At 36.7% G+C, this 26,262-nt stretch overlaps 1 protein-coding gene across 6 annotated transcripts in view; it reads right to left on the bottom strand.

Moving 5' to 3' along the window:
• Window positions 1–650: 650 nt before the first annotated feature.
• RNF170 (ring finger protein 170) overlaps window positions 651–26,262 on the bottom strand; it is a 41,537-nt gene continuing 15,925 nt past the window's right edge. For 5 of the 6 annotated variants that reach the window (XM_034647669.1, XM_034647673.1, XM_034647672.1 and 2 more), the window contains exons 3-7: window positions 21,216–21,291; window positions 18,592–18,700; window positions 14,666–14,739; window positions 10,872–10,982; window positions 3,826–6,678 (exon numbers count right to left, since the gene is read on the bottom strand). In XM_034647669.1, the coding sequence (XP_034503560.1) occupies window positions 6,409–6,678; window positions 10,872–10,982; window positions 14,666–14,739; window positions 18,592–18,700; window positions 21,216–21,291 (640 nt within the window). In that variant the 3' untranslated portion in view covers window positions 3,826–6,408. Of the gene's footprint in view, window positions 967–3,825; window positions 6,679–10,871; window positions 10,983–14,665; window positions 14,740–18,591; window positions 18,701–21,215; window positions 21,292–26,262 lie in introns of those variants that run through there. The other variant, XM_034647671.1, reaches the window with a different exon arrangement.

Below are 26,262 nucleotides of genomic sequence, written 5' to 3'. Positions count from 1 at the left end.
CCCCCTGCTTGTGTTCCCTCTCTCACTGGCTGTCTCTATCTCTGTCGAATAAATAAATAAAATATTAAAAACAAAACTTTAAAAAATAAAAATACCCTAGTGTTCATTGTCTCTGGCCCTCATTATCCTTATCTGTAGAGAAAAGCTATGGACTAAGTGAAGAATTCTTAATTTGGAATCCATGAATGGCCAGGTCTTTGAATCCTCTGAAAATGAAAGAAAATTATACATACGTGTGTGTGTGTGTGTGTGTGTGTGTGTGTGTGTATGCATTTTTCTAGGGAGTTATCTATAGCTTTCATCTGGTTTCCTAAGGTCCCTTCCAGTTCTAATAGTCTAGGATTAGTGAAACAAAGATTAGAGTAATCTTCATGTAGATATAAATTAAAGGTTTTCTCTAAGACTGATTAGAAGGATTAGTGTTTTAATCTGAATGTCAGGTATTACTTTGTTTTTTTAAAGATTTATTTACTTAAAGAGAGCAGAGGGAAAGAGAGAATCTTAAGCAAGCTCCTTGCCCAGACTGACACAGGGCTCAATCTCAAGACCCTGAGATCAGGACCTGAGCCAAAACCAAGAGTCGGTCACTTAACTGACTGAGCCACCCAGGCGCCCCATGAATGTCACGTATTTTTAAATACCTTTTCAAAAATTTGTTTTTAAACAAAATTCAAACTGTTACATGCCAGTGAGTTTAAAACATCGTTAGCCTTTAGCCCTCTCCTATGTCACATGTTATACTCCCCTCAAAAGGCCTACAGCTTAATACCACAGTCTGAAAGAGAATAAGGACAGTGTCCAAACATGTTCATTGTTTCCAACTGGGTGTTTACTCCTCTTGTGCACCCTTCTGGGACGTGGAACAAATCAGAGGATGCAGGTGGATGAAGATAACACCTCAAATTTGCTTGTAGGCAGTATATCAATGCTTAAAACAAATACTGATGCCATGAAGATGGTCTGGTTCTGAGAGAATAACAAAAGCTCAGTGTTTGTCTTTATTTCTATAATAGTATCACCTCCTGTCAACAGCTCTTAGAGCCCACTGGCCTGGTCCTAGGAAACTCTTTAAGTCTTAGGGCCGTAAAAACTCGAGCGCCCTTTCCTATTCTGACCCATTCCCAGGTTTATGCATTGCTGTTTGGCAAAAAAGCCCGGAGTACATTAGTACATTTAGTGTTTCAAAGAGGAGTGAGGGAGGTGTTGGTGCAAACATAAGGGCACAGATTCAGAAAAAACATTTCAACATCACAAGAGAGGATAAAAACCATACAATCATTTCAATAGATAAAAAGCATTTGACAAAATACAACACCGTTCATGATAAAAACCTGCAACAAAGTAGGCCTGAGGGAACATACTTCAACATTAATAAAGACTATATATGAAAAACCCATAGCTAATATACTCAATGCTGAAAAGCTGAGAGCTTTCCCCCTACAGTCTGGAACAAGACCAGGATGTCCACTCTCACTTTTATTCAACATAGTAGTAGAAGTCCTAGCCACAGCGATCAGACAAAAAAGAAATAAAAGGCATCCAGACTGGTAAGGAGGTAAAACTTCCACTCTTTGCAGATGACATCACAAGTAGAAAACTTAAAGACTCCACCAAAATACTAGAAGTGATAAATGAATTCAATCAAGTTGTAGGACACAAAATCAATATACAGAAATCCATAGCATTTCTGCACTAACCATGAAGTAGCAGAGAAATTAAGAGAACAAATCAATTTATAATTGCATCAAAAAGAATGAAATGCCTAGGAATAAATTTAACCAAGGAGGTGAAAAACGTGTACTTTGAAAACTATAAAACACTGATGAAACAAATTGAAGACAACACAAATGGAAAGACATTCTATGCTCCTGGATTAGGAGAGCAGTATTGTTAAAATGTCTATACTGCCCAAAGCAATCTACAGATTCAATGCAATCCCTATGAAAATACCAACAGCATTTTTCACAGAACTAGAACAAATAATCTTAAAATTTGTATGGAACCACACAAGATCCCGAAAAACCAAAGCAATCTTGAAAAACAAAACTGGAGGTATCACAATCCCAGACTTCAAGTTATATTACAAAGTTATAGTAATCAAACAGTATGATAACCGAATAAAAATAGCCACACAGGTCAATGGAATAGAGAGCCAAGAAATAAACCCACAATTATATGGTCAATCTTCAAAAAAGGAGGCAAGAATATGTAATGGGAAAAAGTCTCTTAAACAGTGTTGGGAAAATTGGACAGCTGTGTGCAAAAGAATGAAACTAGACTACTTTATGTCACCATACACAAAAACAAATTCAAAATGATCAAAGACCTAAACATGAGACCTAAAACCATGAAAATCCTTGGAGAGAGTAAGCAGGTGGTAATCTCTCTGACAACAGCTGTAGCAACATTTAAATAGGTCTCCTAGGGCAAGGGAAATAAAAAAAAAAAAAAAAGAAAAAAACTATTGGGACTGCATCAAAATAAAAAGCTGCTAGGCAGCAAAGGAAATGATCAACAACACAAAAAAAGAACCTACTGAATAGGAGAGGATATTTGCAAAAGACCTATCCAATAAGGAGTTAGTATCAAAGATATATAAAGAACTTCTACACTTAACACCAAAAAAGCAAATAATCCAATTACAAAATGGGCAGAAGACATGAACAGGACTTCCTCCAAAGAAGACATCCAGATGGCCAACAGACTGAAAAGATACTCAGCATTACTAATCATCAGGAAAATGCAAGTCAAAACTACGAGAGATTACCACCTCATATCAGTCAGAATGGCTAAAATCAAAAGCCCAAGAAACAAGTGTTGGTGAGGAGGAAGAGAAAAACGAACTCTCTTGCACTGCTGGTGGAAACGCAAACTGGTGCAGCCACTGTGAAAAACAGTATGGAGTTTCCTCAAAAAATTAAAAACAGAATTACCATGTGACCCAGTAATTCCACTACTGGGTATTTACCCGAAGAAAATACTAATTTGAAAAAATAAAGATATGTTCACTGCAGCATTATTTACAATAGCTAAGATATGGAAGAAGCCCAAGCATCCACTGATAGATGAATGGATGAAGATGGGGTACACACACACACACACACACACACACACAAACAATGGGATATTACTCAGCCACAAAAAAGAATGAAATTGTGCCATTTGCAAAAACATGGATAGATCTAGAAGGTATGATATTAAGTGAAATTAAGACAGAGAAAGAAAAATACCATATGATTTCATTCATATATGGAATTTAAGAAACAAAACAAACGGAGAAAAAAGATGAAGAAAAAAACCAGACTTTTAAATATAGAGAACTGTGATGGGTGAGGAGATGGGTGGGGGGATGGGTGAAATATGTGAAGAGGATTAAGAATACACCTGTCATGATGAGCACTGAGGAATGTACAGGATTGCTGAATCACTAGATTGTACACCTGAAACTGATGTTAACACTGTATAGTGATTATACTGGAATTAAAATTTTTAAAAAATAAGTTAGAAAAAAAAGGGTAACATTTCAGTTATCAAATATATACTCAAAAGAAATAGGGGTGAGGAATCAAGGTATAAGCCTAAATTCAAATTCCAGTTCCACCTTTATTACCAGAATAGACTGCCCAGATTAAATAATTTTCCTCAAAAACAAAAACATTTCTACTTTTTCAGTTTAAAAATATCTAAGCATAATTAATTAGAAATGTGATGAGACAATGAACGTCCATTAGTGAAAAAGAAAGTCTTTGCAACAATTATTTTGAACACTATTTCAGGAGTTCTGAATTTTAAAGCGAACAATATTAAACAGGAATATAACACAAGTTTAGTTTTAGATATGTTGTTTTTATTCAAAAGAATAACTGCTTGACAACCTAAGTCACAAAGTTTGTACCAAACCACCAGTCCACTGAAACAGCCCTTTGAGGTTTGTATCCACACAGACACAGGGACTGACAAAGTCCTTTTGTCCCTTGTTGCTCTCAAATGCTGAACTGTAGTAGCTGAAACCACTGTTCCAGTGGACAGTTAGAATAATTGTTTCCACCATCTTGTTCCCCACAAGAGCTGCCCAAAGTTATCTTCTGCTCCTGAGGTTGGACCATCTGTTTTTGTGAAAGTTACATATTGCAGTTTACAAAAATCCAAATTGTTCCTTTGATTTATATTATCTAACTGAATCATAGAAGTATTACTATGATGTTTAAAACACTGATCGATTCTACTTGCTTTAAATACTTTCTCAGATCCCTTTTACGTTTATTATCAGTGATCAGTGAAGATGACATAATAAGCAGGCCTAAAATTCTGAGATGTCCATATGTTCTCTTTTCAATTTAATAAGACTTCACATTATATAGTGTTTTTGTATGTTACAAAAGTTGGTACAATACACCTCCTACTGGGAAAGTCTTAGAAGGAATTCCAAATATCACAGGAAAATTGTAACTAGAAACACGACACTTGGAGCAGAATACATGCAGAGAAAAATAAATCCTTTCAAAAAAATGACATTGCTGTAGCCCCACACCAAATTTGTAATTGGCGAAAAATCTGTTTCTAGTCTGGTAAATGGTGGTTTAACAAAGTCCCAACTCATTAGCTTTTCAACTTGGTGACTGCAGCTGAAATGTTTCTATGAAGCATGCCACCATATTGGACATTTGATTTGGAAGTGTAGAATTAGAATTCATGAAGTCTTGATATGTAACCTTTCTAGACCTTTCGTCTTGGAATCACCTAAGTGCTGCTACTCCAGTGTGTTCTGAAAGACTTCCCAAGGATCCCAGTTTCTCTCCTGCTTCCCCTCTTCAAAATAACCTTCACATCAATTTGAACCCATACTAAGGAGCTTACTAAGAGTCGAATACCTGTTCGGTCACTTATTTGTGCGTGGCTTCAGACCAAACTCTGACCATACGGATTTCATCTATGAAAAGGAAGGCAATGCCCTGCCTTCTTCACACAACTGTCCTAAGGATAAAATGTCAAGTATGCAAGAAATGCTTTACTTATAATGTGCTATATTTAAGCATTATTGTTTCCTCTATGACAAGCAACAGCTTTGTCCTACACCCAAATTAGAAAATACTGTTATTGATACTTCATTCAGCATTTCATTAATTGAGGACTAATCTGATGAACTTGAGAGAACGTGATCAATTTGGGTTTTCTCTCCCTATCAATACATAACAAGGCTCACTAATACATGAATGACACTGACCCTTTGGCATCGATTACCCTGCTGCCCAGTTCAGAGACGAGCAGGGCCAGCTGAGGGAGTTAGGATTTCATAACACCTGTGGTTTTGATTCTTCTAAAACAGAAAACTGCAGATGAGAGCATTATGCTGTAGCATCAAAAAAAAGCAAGATAACTTTCTTATTGAATTGCCTCATATGACATTTGCTCATTCTGTTAGACCTGAGGAATCTGGGCTATATGCTGCCATCTAGGGACAGTATTACAAAAGTTTTCTGACAAGAGAAAACAAAATTTGTCCATTCTGTTGGTATAGCTCACCAGTAATTTCTCTTGTCAAATTTAAACAGTGTTCCTATACCCCTCCCAGGGTCTATGATGCTCATTGCCGTGAAGAATTTACTTTCCTCAGAAATGCATCAAACTACTATGTGTTTGCAGTATCACAGAAGTTCCTGAAAAAAATTTCCCTTTACAAGTTACTTTTATACATTATTCCTATAAAAGGACCAAACTCTTGTTTAAACGTCACAACTGAGAAAATCATGTGTGCTGACTGCAGATCAATGTCTTGTACCTTGTTAATTCTTCCATTGATTAAGAACTGTCTTATAAACCAGAACATGAAATCAATTATAAACTCCAAGTTCCTTCTTTTACTTTTAGCTGATAGCAAAGAATTATATCAGGATGCAAAAGCACAATTGCTGCAAGTGCATAAAACGTAGCTAGTACTAAAAGACACACTGACTTTCCCCCAATATTGTACAACATTTTATTGTAACAAAAATAATTAGATGCATCTCATAGCAATATATTATCACGTAGGTACACACTGAGAAGGATAAATGGGATAAACTATAAAGCGGTATCCTACTATACATCCAATTAATCTGAGTAATTTTTGGAAAAAGAAAAAGATATAAAATCATCCCTTTTTATATAATTCTATATGTTTTCCAGAGACTTTACAGACAACACAGAATTAAGATATAATTGTAAATTATTATAATTCTAACCTTACTATTAGAACCTGTAATGTAAAAATTCCAGTCATATCTTGCTGGCATTCGCCAAATGAAATCAAATGTTCGTCATACAGTGGTTTTAAGCTTGTACAATAATATTCCAATGCTGTACACTGCCATGGGCCCTTCTGTCTGGTTTCACACATTAGCTGAAATATTTTAGTCAACTCACATTTTTTCACCTGTTTAGTCTCTGTGTTATCACTTCGCGATACATAATAGAGATGTAGATGAGCAACAAAAAGATGACAAAGAAATCATCTAGAAAACCTAGAATTCCAAACAAGGCTTCAGGCACAAAATCTAGAGGTGATATAAGATAGAAAAAAGCTCCCATTAAACAAAGTATTATCCTGATGCGGAACATCCAGAAAAGGCCCCCAACTGAAAACATTTCCCTGAATGCATGCCTCAGTAAAGTGGGTAGATCCATAATTCTTTCCATAATCTGGTGGGGGGAAGAACAAAATATGATTTGTCATCTAATATGTCAGATATCAAAATAATATATATTTCTTATGATGTGCAAACTCAGTTAACATGAATTAAGGAGTTTCACATATTTTCTAGTCATGCATTTTATTTAAAAACATCTTTGGTAACTAGGTTCTTATAAAATAGATCTTACTGCAGATAACTGAAAGGCAACTAAAATGTCAACAAACTTAAAATATAGGATATAGTGAGGCAAACTCAAGTCCTCTCTAATTTGAATTAGTAAAATAAACCAAATGAAGCACTTAAGTGTATACAGGAGTAGAGCCTGAGGCTTGAGCTGGGTCTGGGTTTAAACTCAAAGTCAATCTCTGAGCGGTCAGAAGACCCTGGGGAAAGTTGTTTAACCAAATTGAGATCAGGCAACAACTAACCAAGTATGTGTCACAAGGACTATTAAGAACTAAAAGAGATATTGTATACAAAAGACCTTTATAAATTGCCAGACAATATAGAAGTAATCCACATTAAAGACACATTAACTTGGATGCCTTTGACAGTCTAGGAATAGCAATGAAATGGACTCCTTCCTAGGATGTTTATTTGTCTTAGGTTGAGTTTAAGTGAATTACTAATTGCCACAAAGATTTCTGGAATGCCAGACTCTACCTTTATGAAAATGATTCCGTTTCTGAATATGTGCAAAAACATCAATTACTAGTTTTTACATAAGTGAGCATAATTTTCACAGCTGAAAGTTAACAAATTACATAAATTTTTGAAAATTGAGGCATTCAGAGAAATTGGAACCCTCACACACTATTGGTGGGAATGAACAGCCTCTTTGGAAACAGTTTGGCATTATCTGCATTAACAGATAAATGTTAAACAGTTATCATAATATCCAGCAATTCCACAATGAGGCATATACCCAAGAGGAATGAAATCATATGTCCACATAAAAACTGGTACACAAATATGAATGGAAGTATTATTCATAATAGCCAAAACATATAAACAATTCAAATATCCATCAACTGATGAATGGATAAACAAAATGTGATATATTACTTGGCCATAAAAAGCACTGAACTTCTGGTATATATCACAACATGGATGAACCTTGAAAACACTATGTTAAGTGAATAAGACAGAGACAAAAGGCCATATATTATACGATCCCATTTCAATGAAATGATGAAATATCCAGAATAGACCAATCTATAGAGGCAGAAAGTAAATTAGTAGGGGAGATGGGACAGGAAAGGGGAGAGTGGGAAGGGATGCCAAAGCTTTTGGGACGATGAAAATATTCTAAAATTAGATTATGACAGTAACTGGATTATATTTACTCTGAATACACTAAAGACCACTGAATTATATACTTTAAACAGGCTGTACTTTATGATGTGTAAAATACATCTAAATAAAGCTGTTAACAAAAGAGTACTAATATTGTATGACCTTCCTCAAGTTAGTTTATTCTCTGCCTGCAAACTTTGCATTTGTTTTGTGTAGTCTGTTTGGACTATATGGTCCTGTGTTGTAATGAACTACCATGACTTCTCAACATAACTCCTTTCACTATCTCATTTCTCAGCGGCTAGTAGATACAGAGAAACTGGCCAGAGGAAGAAAGTCACTTCCTGTGGTCATTCCACTGGGCACAGTTTAGCTCTAATTAACAATCTGTATAATTACCATATGTCCAAGTATGTCATGAGTGCCAAATAAGTAGAGAGGGAAGTGGAGACAAAAATGGGAAGAACTGAGCAAGTGATAAGGCAACAGTTTTATAAACTCTACCAGATAATCTTGTAAATCCTTTTTGGAAAACTGGTCACAAAAAACCAAAATGGTCTTTTTAGAATCAGTTCCTATGTTAATTTTCTATTCTCTATGGGAGAAACTAACATGTAAAGCAAAACAGCTGCACAACTTTCACAAGTCTATGGTAAATTATTTTAAACATTCTAGTGACCAGCCAGTATATCTTTTGAATACTTTCCTGTCCTTTATCAGAGCTGTTTCTTCACTTCTCATACGGTATCACTTATACAAAATCTATAATAAGTAGACAAGAAGTATGAAATGGGTTATTAAGAAATGTTTGTATATTAATCTCAATCTTACTCCAACTTTAGATGAGGCAGAATATCAAAGTAAGAGCTAAATGTCTCTATTACACTGTAATTTCATTACATACCAGGACTTCTTACTCATCAAATATCTGACACCTACCAAAAATTAATAATTGAGCAATGATATGTTTCACACTTAGAAACAGGAATGAATATCTTAAAATGATTTTTTTTTTAAGTTCAGTGGTAGGTCTTGAATTTGGAACATGCTGATTTTCAAAGAATCATCCTAGAGATGTCACTGGAGGATATGTTAAAAAAAAAAAAATTGCTGGATGAAAAACAGCAGAAGAGGCCCCCAAATAACTGTGGAGGACAACAGTGATTGGATTAAGTTTTCTTTTTGTTTAAACATCTAGAAGATTTACCCGTCATCCACAAGTTGACACTGTATGCCCTTAAATGTACATGACATCACAGTATAAGAAATACGTGCAAGGAAGCACAAAAGCACACAAGTGTTTAATTTTAATAGCTTATATTCTTGGCTGAGAGTAGCAGTATCAATTCTTAAGGATAATTCATTAATTTATTCAACAAATATTATGGGCCTACTGTATCCCAGGCACTGATATTGGCGATGAGAATATAGCGGTGAATATATAAGTATACTCCTTGCGCTCATGAGGGCTTTAGTCTACTGAGAGAAAGATAATGAACAAGATTTGAGTATGGTTTGTTTTAGTCTACTGAGAGAAAGATAATGAACAAGATTTGAGTATGGTTTGTGACAAATGCTACAAAGGAACGGTGGGCAGAGGACAATGATAGAGAACACCTTAGCTGATCAGAGAAAGCATCTCTTAGGAAGGTCTATTTAAGACCGACCTAAAGGATGAGAAGTCAGCCATGAGAAGAGCAGAGGGACAAGCATTGCCAACTGAAGGGTCATGTGAGAACTGAAAGGCGGCTGGTGGAGGTGAAGCATTTTGGGTGAGACTTGGGAGGGAGGGCCCGGGTCACGTAGGGCCTTGTAAGCGCATTGGAAGTTTTAAAATACAAGAATATCATGGTCTTACTTATGTTTTCAAAATATTACTCAGGCTGCTGTGCAGAGAAAAAAGTCACAGTGAAGAGGACACTTGCAGTTATCCTAAGCAAGAGATGACTGTGGCTTAGGCTAGCATGATGGCTACAGACACAGGACAGTTTTATGAGCTAAAAATGACAGGATCTCCCAAAATGAGAAAAGAAATGATAGCATTTATTTATTATATCAGATGAGGGGAATGAGGGAAAGCAAGAAATCAAAACAGCTGAGTAAGACTGAGAAAAGAATACACTGAGTTGAGGAGGGAAGCAACTCAGTATTGTATATACCATGTTTGAGATGCCTATGGACCATCCAAGTAGAGATGTAAGCAAGCACTTAGACATATGCTCTACAGCTCAGAGGAGAGGTCTAGGCTTTCCATATAAATTTGTACTCACAATACTGATTTTTGAAGTACATATTTAGTCATGCACACACTTCTAGAATTTGTTAGATTTTGAAAAAACTGGAATGAGCCAGTAAAATGTGACAGTTTTTAATCTACCAAACGCCTTTTCGGGGTGGGGGGGAGGTCAACTGTAAAATTAATGTGTTCTTTAAAAATCAAATGCTTTTGAGTAACTAAAATGACATAACAGAAAACCTCCCCAACACCTAGAGTTACTTAGGGAAACATTTCAAAGAGGAGGCCAGGGTAAATAAAAAAGTGGAAAACACAATTATAGAACTCTCCAGTTCACAGTTATAAGTTTCTCATTAGACAATCCCTATTTTAGATTTGCACAGGAGTCAATAATTCTACATTTCCCTCCAATTTTTCTTTTTTTTTCCTGAAATCTCTTTCATAAAGACTTTTATAATGCGTTTTTTTGTTTTATTTTAAGATCAAAAACTGTAGTCTTTGGGAAAGCTGTAACGGTGATTGACAACAATAATGTAGGTTGAAACTTTACCCAACACACATAAGCAATGAGATTTTTTATAGTCAAAGAATATTTGTTGGTAAATCTCACCTTACCAAAGAGAACTATCATTATACTCTAACTTTGCACCTGCTGTAACAATACTTACAGATCTGGGCTGCCCTGAGAATCTCCGGTTATAATCATTAACATCTTGACGCAATGATAAAGCATCCTGAGATTGGTCATTTTCACCAAATACTGTTAGCAGTAAAGTCACCTGTATATTAAAAAACAAAACAAAATGAAACAAACAAAAAAACATTGTTATACCTTTCTGCAACATTAATTTTTTTTCATTTTGGGTTATTATTTAGTAGAATGAGAAAAGCTTCTAAATTTGTATTTCACTCATTTTATTTTTTTTCCACTCATTTCTTTTAATAAAGGCAACATGGGGAGGAAAGTAAGTTATCATTGCCTTATAATAAAATCCAGTGCAAAATGTAATTTGAATTCCCATAAAATCAAATGGGTACCTCAACCAAACACTGTTTCTAATATTTTCCAGTTCACATCAGGGATAAAGTCAGTAGTTCTTTGTTTGGGCTAACAAATATTTGAAGATATAAGAATGATGAGAAAATATTCAGGAGCAAAGTAACATAATAATATATGCTCATCATTGTGAGAGTGAAAAAAAAGGGATTTCTTTTGTGATTAAAATCATTATTCTTCAACCTCACTGGTATTTGAAATATCTTTGAATGCTACCAACCATAATGACAGAGATTAAGTTACTGCAGAGAACCACTCTCAAGCACCCATCCCTACTATCATCAAAAAAGGAAATTCTTGATACATAATATTTTTAACCTGGTTTCCTCCCTGGTAGAGGTAAGGACACACAAATGTCCCAAGACCACACTGAGGTAACCTGAAAATGATGGTATCTTGAAAAACAAGTACATTTTAAGATATATCAATGCCTATAGAAATGATCACTGTACAAGGAGATAAAAATGGGGAGGAGCAGTGACAGATTTAGATTTAAATCATCTAGCTGTTTTTATCCTTCCTCAGTTCAGCTGTAAAACCAGGACCTCCCACTACTCAGATGCTTTCCAAACAGCCAAACACAGGAGTGATGAAGAGCAGCAAGTCGTAGGAAAGCAGGTACAGCCTCTCTTCACAAATTTGCTAATAAAAATGTATCTTTAAATGAGTAAGTGAGCACTTACTGCGGGCCAGGCACTGTGCTTAAGTGCTACACAGACCCCAAAACTGAAGACAAAGCCCTGCCCCTTGCCGACCACAACACCCAAGACAGAAGGGGAGGCAGACCTGTTATAAGGCGCTGTGGTGAGGGTTATGATGATGCTTGGGTTATAAGGACTTCTGCCTGGGGTGCCCAGAAAGCCAGAAACAAGCTGGCCCTTGAAGTGCAGGCAGGGCCACTGGTATGTTAGTGTATGCATTCAGGAAGAGAAGTGGTGAGCGTGTGAGTCAGGAGCCGCAGCCTGTGCACTATATCCAGGGAAACAGGGTGGGGAACAGGTCCCTACCACCTGTCCTACTTCCAGGATGAATTATTCTGTAGTTAGAGAACCAAAAGCTAGTATATAAAAACAATTTTATCTCTACCTTTCTAGACTAGCCATTTATGGATGGGATGGTCAAAAGTCTATCACCTGCTAATACATATACAAACTATGAAAAGCCATGGTTAGAGCCAAGAAGAGGCGACAGATGGTGGAACTAATTCTTTAATGTGAAACCTATGGCCTAGTCACAGTGTTGCTGGCAGATAGCTAAAGATTATGAGAGGTGGTATTGGCAAAGAAACTTCACCGTTGACTGGCTTGTTTCACATAATCAAATCAGCCAGAGAGGCAGTACAAAAAAAGAAAAACAACCATTTTCCTCCTGCCATGTGATACAAAGTCAAATGTGAAAGAGGCAGAATTTGGGAATGTAGAAACAAGGGGGAAAGAAGCCCTGAACTTCCCTCTCTACACCAAAAAATGAGGCAGTGATGGGGGTAAATGGATAGCCAGAACAAAGGTTGAAAGGGTATGTGTGTCTATGTGTAACATACATGCTATATGGTTTTATTCACATAAACTCCAAAAATCAGACAAAACTAGACAATAATCTTAGAGGTGTATGCTAAGGTAATAAACCTATAAAGAAAATCAAGGAAATGCTTATCATAAAAGTCAAATAGTAGTTGCCTCTAGGAGAGGAAGGAAGGGGTGGAGATTTGGTCCTGAGGAGGCTTCTGGGAGCTGTTGGCCAGTTCCTATTTCTTCATCTGAGTGGTGATTACTGAAGTGTTGCTTTGTGGTAAAGCAATGAGCAGTACTTCTATGTTTTGTGTGCTTTTCTGCATGTCTGTTATAGTTTACAAAGAATTTTGGAAAAATTGTTGCCTCATCTACCATTTTGTTTCATTTTTTGGTCTCTGTGGGTTTATGCCTTTACAAAATGTCCTGTTCTTTTAATGGGGTTCCAAAGAGGAGCAAAAGTAAATATATGTGTTCAATTTGACATCTTTACTTGAAAGCTCTCTATCCTTTCTGGATTTCACTTTGCGCACTGGAAGACTTCCTAAGGGGCTGCCGTCTTTTTACATGTTCATAACTCATTATTAGAAAGGTAGGTATTTTTATTTTAAATGAAAAATAAAATAAGTATACAGGAAATTATGAAAAAACTATACAACTGATAGAATGTTCTATTTTACTATATTGACTAATTTAAAAACTAAGAACTTCATTTTCTCAAATTTTTCAGTATTTTGTTTTTCCAGTTTGTCAAAGAAATTGAGAAAATCTGTGCTGACATTTCAGTCTTCAGTATATGTTTATAAAAACTTATCTCTCTCCTGAAGTAGCTTCTATATTAACTAAAATAGTCTGATCTGTTCTGGATCATGTAATATGGATATGTCTCTAAAAGAGACATTTTAAAAAGTTACTATTCATCATATAAAGCTATCTAGACCTTCACTGGAGAAGGACAGATTAAAAGTAAATTGAAAGAGAAAAATATTTTTTTATTTCAAAAGAAGTATATGTAGGGGAAATATCTGATTAAGCCTGGTTAGCTAGTTCAGTTATTCCTTTGATGGTATTACAATGAAGACTTACTAGAATTTGGGGGAGGATTCACTCACCAGTTGTTTTTTACTATAATCGAAGGATCTGGAAGGGAATTTTCCTTTTTTGCTGTCTTTAAGACATTAAAAAAAAATAACGGAAAATAACATTATAGAAGCTTTGGATAAACAGAACTTCCCTACAATCCAGCAACTGCACTAGGTATTTACCCAAAGAATACAAAAATACTAATTCAAAGGGATACAAGCACCCCAATGTTTAGCAGCGTTACTTACAATAGCCAAATTATGGAACAGCCCTAGTGTCCACTGACTGATGAATGGATCAAGAAGATGTGGTGTGTATATATATATATATATGATGGAATATTACTGAGCCATAAAAAAGAATGAATCTTGCCATTTGCAACGACATGGATGGAGCTAGAGTATTATGCTGAGTGAAATATGTCAGTCAGAGAACGACAAATACCCTATGATCTCACTCATGTGGAATTTAAGAAACAAAACAAGGGGGAAAAAACAGAGAGAGAGAGGCAAAGAAAGAAACAGACTCTTAACTACAGAGAACAAACATGGTTACCAGAGGGAGGTGAGTGGGGGATGGGTGAGACTGGTGATGGGGATTAAGGAGTGCACTTGGCATGCTGAGCGGTGGGTGTTTTATGGAAGTGTTGAATCACTATACTGTACCCCCGAAACTTATATTACACTGCATGTTAACTAACTGAAATTTAAATAAAAACTTAAAAAAAATCAAAGCAATTCAAAAGTAGATACAGAATTATAAAAATTTACAAAATGAACTAGCATAAATGATGCTTTCTGGATACAAACATTACCGTTTGTCTACAGATTGGACAACTGATTGCCCCAAGCCATGAACCATATCGCCAGTATGCAATAATGCAGGTACCTAATGAGGAAAAAAAACCCATTAATACTAATGTTTTAAATTTTAAAAGCCCATGAATCCTCAGAAAGTTTCAAATATTTGAAATATTTTTATAGTATCATCTTATTTTAAAATATTTTTTATTTCATCCAACCAACTCTTTAGGCAAATTCAAATCTAGTAAAAATTCCCAGCCATTGAAAATATTTTTATTTAAACTACTAGTTAAGATACAGATAAATTTCTGGCTTTATACAATCGAAAGCAAGCATGCATTAACTGCTTCAATGCTGAGGCTTAATAGAAGTATTGCATTTCCTATGTAAAATAAATAAAATAAATAAACATCATTGCAAATATGACAACCAATAAATCACAGTATGGATTTTCTGTTCCAAATTTGGTATATATGTTACAGAAACACCAATTCTATTTTTTTTTAAGAATTCAGAAAGCCAAGTTACAGTGGCATCAATAATAATAATTAAGCACCATGAACAAGGAACCAGAGGATACAAAGATTACATGCTGTTTGACCTAATAAAGTTTACAATCCAGTTCAATAATTCAATCAACTTTTATACTCGGTGGATTTGATTTTTCTGCTAAAAGGTGTCCATGAACAGTAAAACACCTTAAAGGAAGAGTTTATAGACCTCAAAAAGTGGCAGGTAAGCTAAGTGTAGAAGCGTTAGGCCACTAACAAATGAAGAAGGAATATTTTATTTTATTTTATTTCATTTCATTTTATTTTTTAAAGATTTTATTTCTTTGACACAGAGAGAGAGTACAAGTGGGAGGGGGAGAGGGAGAAGCAAAGGGAGCCTGACATGGGGCCCAATCCCAGGACCCTGGGGTCATGACCTGAGCTGAAGGCAGACGTTTAACCGACTGAGCCACTCAGGCGCCCCAAAAAGGAATATTTTAAAATACTGTCTGATGTTTAAGGGCCCAATTCATTTCTTCTCTGCAGGACACCTATTTCTCAGACAATCCAGGTCCCATTGTGAATCTGAACTAAATGCTTCCAGCCTCCAGCATCTTTTCTGTTTTCTTACTCTCGTCTTAGCAACCTAGCTTAGCCCTCCTGCATTCCTTATTCTGATTCTTCTAGATCAAATAAATGTCCAGAATTTTGAAGAAGCAATGACAGTCAAATTGAGAAGACCAAGGTGACATAGTGAAATCAATCAGAAGGTAGTTAAATCTCAAACCATTTATTATTGACTTTAAGTACAAAAGGAATGCAGGGTGGGAGAACTCTGGGATGCATCAGAGAATAATCTGTAGATGAGAAAGGATTTGAACTGAACTTTGTAGGATAGGGAACATGTAGATATAGAAAACAGGAAGGAGGATGCTCCCCGTTTTATGAATAGAAAGGAGCAAATGCCAGAGGTAGAAATAAATGCCGTATGAGGGGACTGGTGAGCAATCCAAGAGGCTAAGCAAAGGCTATCCACGTTGGACAGTACAGTGACTATGGGCAGAAACCAGTACGATGATTTAAAGATGAATTTAAAAGCCAAACAATATCTGGTATCTTTTCCTACTCTCAGAGTGCTGTGTTAGATAATATTTATTAATTTGAGCAATCTAATTTCATAGAGAAACTAGATGAAAGCAAAACTTATAAATCTTGTTGGTATTAGTATTAACATCCACAATGATGCCTCAACTTTATCTACTACTTGTTCACTCAAAAATTCAATGTGTTTTTGACATACATTAACTTATTTAATCCCACATCTCTTTCCTACAAATTGGAGTACAGGTGTCCTTGCTTTGCAAGTTATGTAATGGCCACTGACTGCACAGAAAAACTACGGTCCAGCAAATCAAACGCTCCAGTTCACACACATCTGCTATGATATGGTCAAGGTTTTCCCTTTTCTTCAACTTTCCCCGCTATAAAATGAGACATCCGCTTACATAAGATGGTGGGAGAGATGACTGCTTGACTTTAATATGGGTCATAATCTGAGTCCGTTTATTTGTAAAATGGGAATAACACTTCATAAGACTGCCAAAGAACTAAATAAAATACTGTGGGTTACAAATGCAAATAAGATGAAGCCTGCTGCTGCTATTATTCTTAGCGCACTGTAAAGGAACAGAACTGTAGTGCCATATATAGGAACTAAGCTAAGGTGCTCTTGAAATATGTAGTATCAATATACTTGAACTACTTATTCAAAGAAACACATTTCTGTTTACTGAGAAGTTGAACGACTAGTTTTTTAAATCTTTGAACCTAGAGACAGTAAATAAAAGTATCTAACAGCAGGCTATCAGAAGCAATCTACCCAATTACCTCAGACCCAGAAACCAAGAACACAATACAGCCATCTTTCAATTGACTGGGTTACCCACTCAGTAAATCATCTAAGCCTGGGTTGGCAAATAGAGCTCATCTAGCCTGCCAAACCTCATTGATTCTTAACACCTGCCTGAAGTACTGTGTTAAAGGATGGCTGAGGCCACATCCAGACTTGGAAAGAATGTCCAATTGATTAGGAATATCTACCGGAGGTTTGAGAGGGGAAAGTATCTGCTTTCTCTGATGGCCCTTTAATTCTCTCTATGATATTCCATGATTTTGCTGCTCATTAGCATTGCCAACAAAGATAGACACTGAAATGAGTGTTTCATAACTTGTTAGCTAACTTAGGAAAAAAAACTTTAGGGAAGAGGATGAAATTAATGGATGATGAAATAATGGGATTGGTTAGCACTTACTGAAGGAGCGCAGGTATAGAAAACCCTGCATTGCATGATATGGATTTCAAATTATTTATGTCATCCACCAAAGCATAAATGATAGCACTACATACCTAATAATTCTATATACACTCACACAACAGATACAAAGGGGAAAAAGAAACTTAAAGGATCACTGTATGCTACATTTTAAATTGTCTTAAAATGGAAAATGGGTACATCTGGGGAGCAATTAGAACCCTGTCTTGAATACAACCATTGAGACAAAAGAAATACTACAAATTAAACAACAGATCTAGTGAATGGATAAATGTTAAATAGAGAGTAGTTGCAGAAGCTACTAGTCACACAGCAGACCACAGGGTTTGAAGTTAGACCTACATTTAAAACCTGGCTCTTTTAGCAGCTGGGTTACCCTTTGTAGAATTTCTTAACTCAGCTTCAGTTTCCTCATATGCGGGGTTCAAGGAGATGAAGTATGGTAAGTGTCCAGCACATAGTAGGTGTGCAATAACCGACTCTCCCCAATCTCATATGACCATAACAAACAAGGACTATACGATATCCCGTTCTCTACGAAATCTTTCTGGAGGGTCAGGAAAAACAGCCAGAGGTAGAAAGCCCTCCTTTCTGATACTAAGCGCGTGTGCAATCTATGTTCCCTTCTTGTCCTACTGTACGCTCTAGATTCATCATTCTCGGTTACCAACCCTCTGAGGTCATGACAAAACCCAGGCTAATAGCTTTTGTGCTGATGCAGGGTATAAACGAGGTAAGAGTGCTGAAGGGAAGGTCTTGGGCAGGGTCCTTAAGAGAACTTTCCTGCCTTGGGAAGGATGAATAATAAATGAAACTACCAAAAAAGTGTTAAACAATGAGGGATTCAGTGAATTCCTCATGGTATTCATATACTTGAATTACCATTCAAAGAAACACATTTCTGTTTATTGAGAAGTTGAACGACAAGTGTTTTTTAATCTTTGAGCTCACAGACACTACACGAAAGTGGCTAACAAGTAGAGCAGGATATCAGAAGCAATCTACCCCTTTCATGTAATACAAAATGTGACCAAATTAGGACTCCAGCCCGTGTACACATATGGGTCTTGGTCTAAATAGTCACTTTCCCCAAATACAGCGTTATTTGCTTACCACAAAAAAGATGTCCACAGTTCGTCTCAACAGGGAGGGAGGCTTGGTGTAAGCAGACGGGACAGTACATGTCAGTGTAGAACTGCTGTCGAGCAGCAGCTGGGGCATCCTGATGAGAAAAGATGTATCCACGATTATGCAAAATTACCTCTAGGGATCCAATTACACTTACGAACACAGTCCAGAGGGCGTAATCCTCATCGAACTTCAGATGTGCAGTAGTTTAAAGTCTTGTAAGCTTGATAAAGTTATGAGGCTATATAACTGTTTTATTTAAGCTGCATGGTCTCTACCTTCCTTCCTGAACATGACCTAAAAACAAAACCTACATTAACTCTGGAGTTTCTCTTTCACTCTGTTAGAATGAATAAGTTATTCTGAAAAACATGAGGCTAAGCTAATACAAAAGCTAAAGAAATGTCAAGCTGTTTCCCAAGTATCAGCTTTTAATCATTTTTTAAAATTTAAATAAAATTAATTAACACATAGTGTATTAGTTTCAGAGGGAGAGGTCAGTGATTCATCAGTCTCATATAACACCCAGTGCTCATCACATCATGTGCCCTCTTTAATGTCCTCACCCTCCTCCCCGCTTTAACCATTTTTAACATCTTTTTCATTCATACGTTCTGACAAGCTGTTGCATGTATGCTGTACCTCACAAGGGTCCAGAATTAAACTTTCAAAGGAGAATACTGCTCATTGTGGAAGAAGGGAAATTTAATACACTGGTAACTTGGGCTTAATCTTTCACATGGTTAGATTAATAAAATTTAATGTTCCTCAGTTACATCACTGTTGTGATTGTAACAGGTATGTGGAACAGAATCACCACTACAAGAGGCATCCAGATATAAAGAACCCACCAGAATGTAAGTATATGAGGATAAGGACTTTATCTATAGGACTTGTTATAGTGACCCAGGAACTAGAAAAGTATCTAGCACTGGTATGTAATGTGTATCTTTTAAAATACATATAAAAACCTATTTTTATAGCACCCAGCACACCTCTTATAAACAAAGTAGCCGGCATTAAAAACATCAAATTACAAAAAAAAAATTATAAAATTCACTAAACATGAACTATTAATTGTAAACTGAACCAAAGATTTTTGTCATCTGAAACTAATAAACATAACTAAAACCTCCTATCTCTTCAATCAGTCCTAAAATACTATAATATTCTATGAGCCATGGTCACACATTGATATTATAGTCTTTTATATCATTTTTAATGGTGCAAAAAAGAAAAACATACAGCTCTTAATGTCCCACTCTCTATCTTTTGTCTTCATTATTCTTTGGAAATTAACAAAACAAAACAAAAACAAAAATAACAACAAAAACCAATTATCAGTGCTGTCCAACAGAACTTTATACAGTGATGGAAATCTTTATCTGTGGGTACTGAGTACTTAAAGGTGACTAGCATAACTAAAAAGTACTGAATTTAAAATTTTACTTAATTTTAATTTAAAATTAAATAGCTACATATGGGTAGTGGCTACCATATAGGACAGCACAAAAAGGGCTAAGTCACTAGCTTTATTCCAACTAGAACTGAATGCCATGTCTGAGGAAGGTGTGAGGGAGGTGAATTGTAGAGTGGTGCAAAGGAATCTGGAAGATGCAACTCAGTGTGGGTCTTCTTTATAGCCAGATCCATTCACGTTATTCCGGTGTGAATTTAAGTACATCTTAGTCATCTAGTATGTTAGATGGGAATGATAATTGTTGCCTTACTGACCATGTTTGCAGGTTAAATAAGATAGTTGTATGTAAAAGCACACTGTAAATTATAAAACACTATCCCAGCATGAATTATTAACAGTAGTTCTGGAACAGAGTACTACTAACATGCTTAAACTATTTTTGTATTGGTGACTTTAAATTTTTTGAAGGCAGGAATTCTTATTTGTTTAGCTCACAACTGAATCCTCAAGGCCTAGAATAATGTCTGACGTATGGTAGATGTTTAATAAATATTTGGTGAATGGATAAATTGTAAAACACTCTTTGGAATTAAATTTTGATTGGTGAGTGGGAAATCAATTTTTAATTTTAATTTTTTGATATTAGCGACTTTGGCATGAAGGTGTACATCCTACTTATTCCAGCTTTCGTGAAATCTATTCCTGGTTCTTAGAGAGTCCATCTGGTTAAAAGCATACAAGAGAAAGAAAAGTTTTCTTCTTTGCCTAACTAGTTTTGCTAACTTTGACCACTGAAGAAAAAGAAGAGGAAAAAAAAACCACCCACTGTAGTCATCTCTTTGTAGGTCTTCAGGGAATATGTGGGTCTTTGGGGAAAAAAACAGTTTTTCCACTACATTTCATTAAAGCCAATTAGACAGTGATTATTTCCTCATAAATAACAGGAAAACTGCTGTTTTTAAAGCAAGTTAAAAAAAAAACCACACACACATGAAAACATCTGAGTAGTTAAAACTAGTCATTTACCTAATCTAAAAATACACAATCAATAGAACTAATTTAAATTAATAAAGCAGAAAATCAGTGCATGTTTCCAAAAAGTCTCATATTTTAGTGTTTCATCACAATTTCATATGCAAGGGGAATAATGTTCCTTATATAAACGTACATATTTATATAACAACAGTACCTGTTCTGTTTGAAGTTGCTCCCGAAGCACCCTTACTAGTTCTTGGTTTTCGGGGTGAATGTTCTGATGTGCATTTCTGTTGAATAAGATATAATACACTTTGAATACAAAATATTGTCAGATGAATCCGTTTTCTGTTTTTTTTTTTTTAAGATTTTTTTTAAGTAATCTCTACATCCAACATGGGGCTCCCACTCAGGAACCCAAGAGTCACATGCTCTACTGACTAAGCTAGCCAGGTGCCCCAAATTAGTTTTCTTTATGGGTTGAATTTTCAACCAAGAACTACTGGTAACTTCATAATTGTAAATGATGGCCTACAACTGTCTCCACTTCCAGGACTGAACATTCCAGGTTACTCTGGGAGGAGTTCTAAGATCACGGGGTATGGGCTGATTTCAGGCTCAACTGGCAAATGATGAAATCCAGAGGCCTAGTACCTAGATGTGAGGTAACTGCAGGCTTACAAATCATATGAAGAACAATTAACACATTTATTTCTCCCGTGAAATTCCTTCAAAATAAGCAACTATATAATTATATTATCATGCATGTGAACACTTATCCACATCTAATTAGATCTTTCCACCTATGAGGGAAGGGGTACAGAGAACAGAAAATAAAATTGTATTTTTTTTAAATTAGAATTTTTTACTAAAAATTGAATAATTATAATATAATCCAATTCACTCTGAAACCGGGAAAACAGTTCCTCCACAGCTAAAGACATAAAGAGAAGTCCACATCGAGAAGGGTAAGATGAGCAGAGATGTGGTCAGGATCCAAACCCCTTGCATAGCATCCCACAAGTGGGAGGGATATCACAGGCACAAAGGTCAACTCTGAAAAGGGAGGGGATGAAGCCTAACATGGGGCGCCCCCAGTCCCAAGGAACTGCACTGGAAACACAAGCCTTCATAACATCTGGCTTTGAAACAGCAGTTGAACTCCAGGAGCTCGAGGGCTACAGGAAACAAATTCTCTGCTCTTAAAAACCCAGTGTGTTATACTATCACTTGGTCTGAGAACCAGCAGAGACCAAGAGCCTGAAAAGCACCTGCACTGTATGTGAAGGACATTTACTGATTAATTTTAGGGAATGTGTCAGAAAGGCAGAGATCTATAGGAACTTTCTCTGGAAAAGGAAGTGCTGGTAGGCACCATTTTTCCTGCCTTCCTTTGGCCTAGGTAGCCGGATGGCCATGGGAGACAGTTCTGATACTCTCCATCCTTGCTAGCCTTGCTAGCCATGCTCATTCACCCCATCCCAGCATTTACCTGTGGACCTGCCCCACCCAACCACCCCAGCCTGGCAGTCACCCTTTCCTTCTGCACCCAGCCAGCAGTCCTGGCTAGAACCAGCACCTGCTCCAAAGCAATTCCTGCCCGAGAGAGGGAGGAGAGCCAGGCCTGCACATCAGCATGGCTGCAGCAGCTGTGGCTGGGGCTCTCAGCCAGCTGTGCAGGAACCAGCCCCACCCACCAAAATGGCAGCAATATACATACCCAGGCCTGGGTATGTAAGACACATGCAGCCTACAGGGAGGACACCATTGGAGCACTGATTCTAGTGACCAGGGAGGACTGTGCTACTGGGCCCCACAGGACACCTTCTACCTAAGGCCAATACCTTCAAGACCAGGAGATAGCTGACACACTTAATACATAGAAACAAACACAGAGAATGAGGAAAAAACGAGGAGGCAGAGGATTATGATCCAAACAAAAGAAAAAGACAAAAACCTGAGAAAAAGAACTAAACAAAATGGAGAGAAGTAACCTACCTAATGAAGAGTTCAAAGTAATGGTCATAAAAACATGCTCACTGGACGTGAGAGAAGAGTGGATGAACTCCGTGAGAACATCACAAAGAGAAAATATAAAAAGAACCAACCAAAGCTGAACAATAGGGGCACCTGGTGGCTCAGTTGGTTAAGCATTTACCTTCGGCTCAGGTCATGATCTGGGGTCCTGGGACTGAGTCCCGCTTACAGATCCCTGCACAGCAGGGAGCCTGCTTCTCCCTCTCCTTCTGAACCTTCCCCCTCCCCGCTTGTGCTCTCTGCTCTCTCTCCCAAATAAATTTTTTCTTTTAAAGCTGAAAAAAACAAAAGTGCAATAAAAAATACACTTGAGGGAATCAACAACAGCTAGAAGATGCAGAACAGCTCAATGACTGGAAGACAAGGTAGTGGAAAGCACCCAAGCTGAACAGAAAGAAAAAAGGATTTTAAAAAAATGAGGATAGGTCAAGAGATCTCTATGACAACACACTAACATTCACATTATAAGCAGAAGAAAAAAACAAAAGGGCAGAAAACTTACTGAAGTGATAATAGCTGAAAACTTCCCTAAATTGGGGAAGGAAACAGACATCCAAGCCTAGGGAGCACAGAGAGCCCCAAATAAGATGAACCCAAGAAGGTCCACACTGAGACACACAATTAAAATGCCAAAAATTAAAGAGAGCAATAGAAGCAGCAAGAGAAAATAAAATAGTTATATACAAGGGAAACCCCATAAGGCTATCAGCTGATTTTCCACAGACACTTTGCAGGCCAAAAATAACTGGTATGATATATTCAAACTCCAAAAGTAAAAAGCCTATAAGCAAGGATACTCTATCTGCCAGAGCTGTCATTCAGAATTGGAGACAAAGTTTCCCAAACAAAAGTTAAAGGAGTTCATTACCACTAAACCAGCCCTACAAGAAATGTTAAATGGACTTCTTTAAGCAGAAAAGAAAAAGTCAAAACTATAAGTAACAAAATTATGAAAGGAAAAAATTTCACTGGTAAAGCAAACATACGGTAAAGGTAGTGGATCATTTATAAAACTAGTATGAAGGTTAAAATACAAAAGTTGGGGCGCCTGGGTGGCTCAGTCGTTAAGCGTCTGCCTTCGGCTGATGGCGTGATCCCAGCATTCTGGGATCAAGCCCCGCATCAGGCTCCTCCGCTGGGAGCCTGTTTCTTCCTCTCCCACTCCCCCTGCTTGTGTTCACTCTTTCACTGGCTGTCTCTCTTTGTGTCAAATAAATAAATAAAATCTTTTTAAAAAAATAAAATAAAATACAAAAGTAGTAAAATCAATTATATCTACAGAAATTAGCTGAGATATACACACACACGCACACACACATGCACAAAAGATAAGAGTGCCTGGCTGACTTAGCCAGCAGAACATGTGAATCTTGATCTCCGGGTCATGAGTTCAAGCCCCATGTGAGGTGTACAGCTTGCTTTAAAAAGAAAGACACAAACAAAACAGATGTAAAATATGGCATCATGTACACAAAACATGCAGGGGAAGGAGCAAAACTGTACTGCTTTTAGAATGTGTTTGAACTTAAGTACTTTCAACTTAATAGAGACTGCTATATATACATAGGATGTTATATATGAATCTCATGGTGACTACAAACCAAAAGCCCACAAAACATAAAGAGAACAGAATCCAAGCAAACACTAAAAAAATCATCAAATTATAAGGGAAGAGAGCAAAAGAAAGGAAACGAGAACAACAAAAACAACCAGAGAACAGCTGACAAAATGGCAGCAACTTACAGACCTATCAATAATCACATTTTGTTTTTATTTTTTATCATAATAAGTGTACTCTTTAAGCCCCATTGCCTATTTCACCCATCCTCTAAACAACCTCCCCTCTGGTAACCATCAGCAGTTTGTTCTCTATAGTTAAGACTCTGTTTCTTGGTTTGTCTTTCTCACTTTTTTTTTCCCTTTGCTCATCTGTTTTGTTCTAAATTCCATATATGAGATCATAACTTGTCTTTCTCCAACTTATTTCACTTAGCATTACACTCTGTAGCTCCAACCATATTGTTGCAAATGACAAGATTTCATTCTTTTTTATGGCTGAATAATATTCCATTGTATATGTATACCACTTCTTCTTTATTCATCTATCAGTGGATACTTGGGCGCTTTCATAATTTGGCTATTGTAAATAATACTGCAATAAACACAGGGGTACATGTATCCTGTTCATTAGTGTTTTTGTGTTTTTTGGGTAAATACCTAGTAGAGTGATTACTGGATTACAGGGTAGCTCTATTTTAAATTTTCTGTGGAACCTCTATACTGATTCCACAGTGGCTGTACCAGTTTCCATTTCCAGCAACAGTGCACAAGGATTCCTTTTTCTCCACATCCTTGCCAGCACTTGCTGTTTCTTGTGTTTTTGATTCTAGCCTTTCTGACAGGTGTGAGGTGATATCTCATCATGTTTTCATTTGCATCTCCCTGATGATGAGTGATGCTGAGCATCTTTTGGTCATGTGGGTGTCTTCTTTGGAGAAATGTCTGTTCATGTCTTCTGCCCATTTTTTAATTGTATTTTTTTTTTTTTAGTGTTGAGTTGTATAACTTTTCATATATTTTGGATATTAACCCCTCATTGGACATATCATTTCCAAATATCTTCTCCCATTCAGTAGGCTGTCTTTTCGTTTTGTTGATTGTTTCCTTTGCTGTGCAGAAGCTTTTTATTTTGAGGTAATCCCAATAGTTTATTTTTGCTTTTATTTCCCTTACCTCAGGAGACAAATCTAGAAAAATGCTACTATGGCTGTTGTCAGAGAAATCACTGCCTATGCTTTCTTCCAGAATTTTTATGGTTTCAGGTCTCACATTCAAGTCTTTATAATCTATTTTGAGTTCATTTTTGTGTGTGGTGACAGAAAGTGGTCCATTTTTATTCTTTTGCATGCAGCTGTACAGTTTTATCAACACCATTATTAAAGAGGTGGTCTTTTCCCCATTATATATTCTTGCCTCCTTGTTGAGGATTAATTGACCACATAAGCATGGGTTTACTTCTGGGTTTTCTATTTTGTTCCATTCATCTATGTGTGTACTTTTTCTTTTTTAACAAGGCTCCACACCCAGCGTGGAGCCCAACTTGGGGCTTTAACTCACGACCCTGAGCCCAAGGCTTGAGCTGAAATCAAGAGTCAGACACTCAACTGACCGAGCCACCCAGGCACCACTCTATGTGCCTGTGTTTATGCCAGTATTATACTGTT

The sequence above is a fragment of the Ailuropoda melanoleuca genome, chromosome 18 (assembly GCF_002007445.2).
Source record: "Ailuropoda melanoleuca isolate Jingjing chromosome 18, ASM200744v2, whole genome shotgun sequence".
Lineage (NCBI taxonomy): Eukaryota > Metazoa > Chordata > Mammalia > Carnivora > Ursidae > Ailuropoda > Ailuropoda melanoleuca.
Note: the sequence above shows the minus strand (reverse complement) of the source record. Positions and strands in the feature narration are given on the sequence as shown.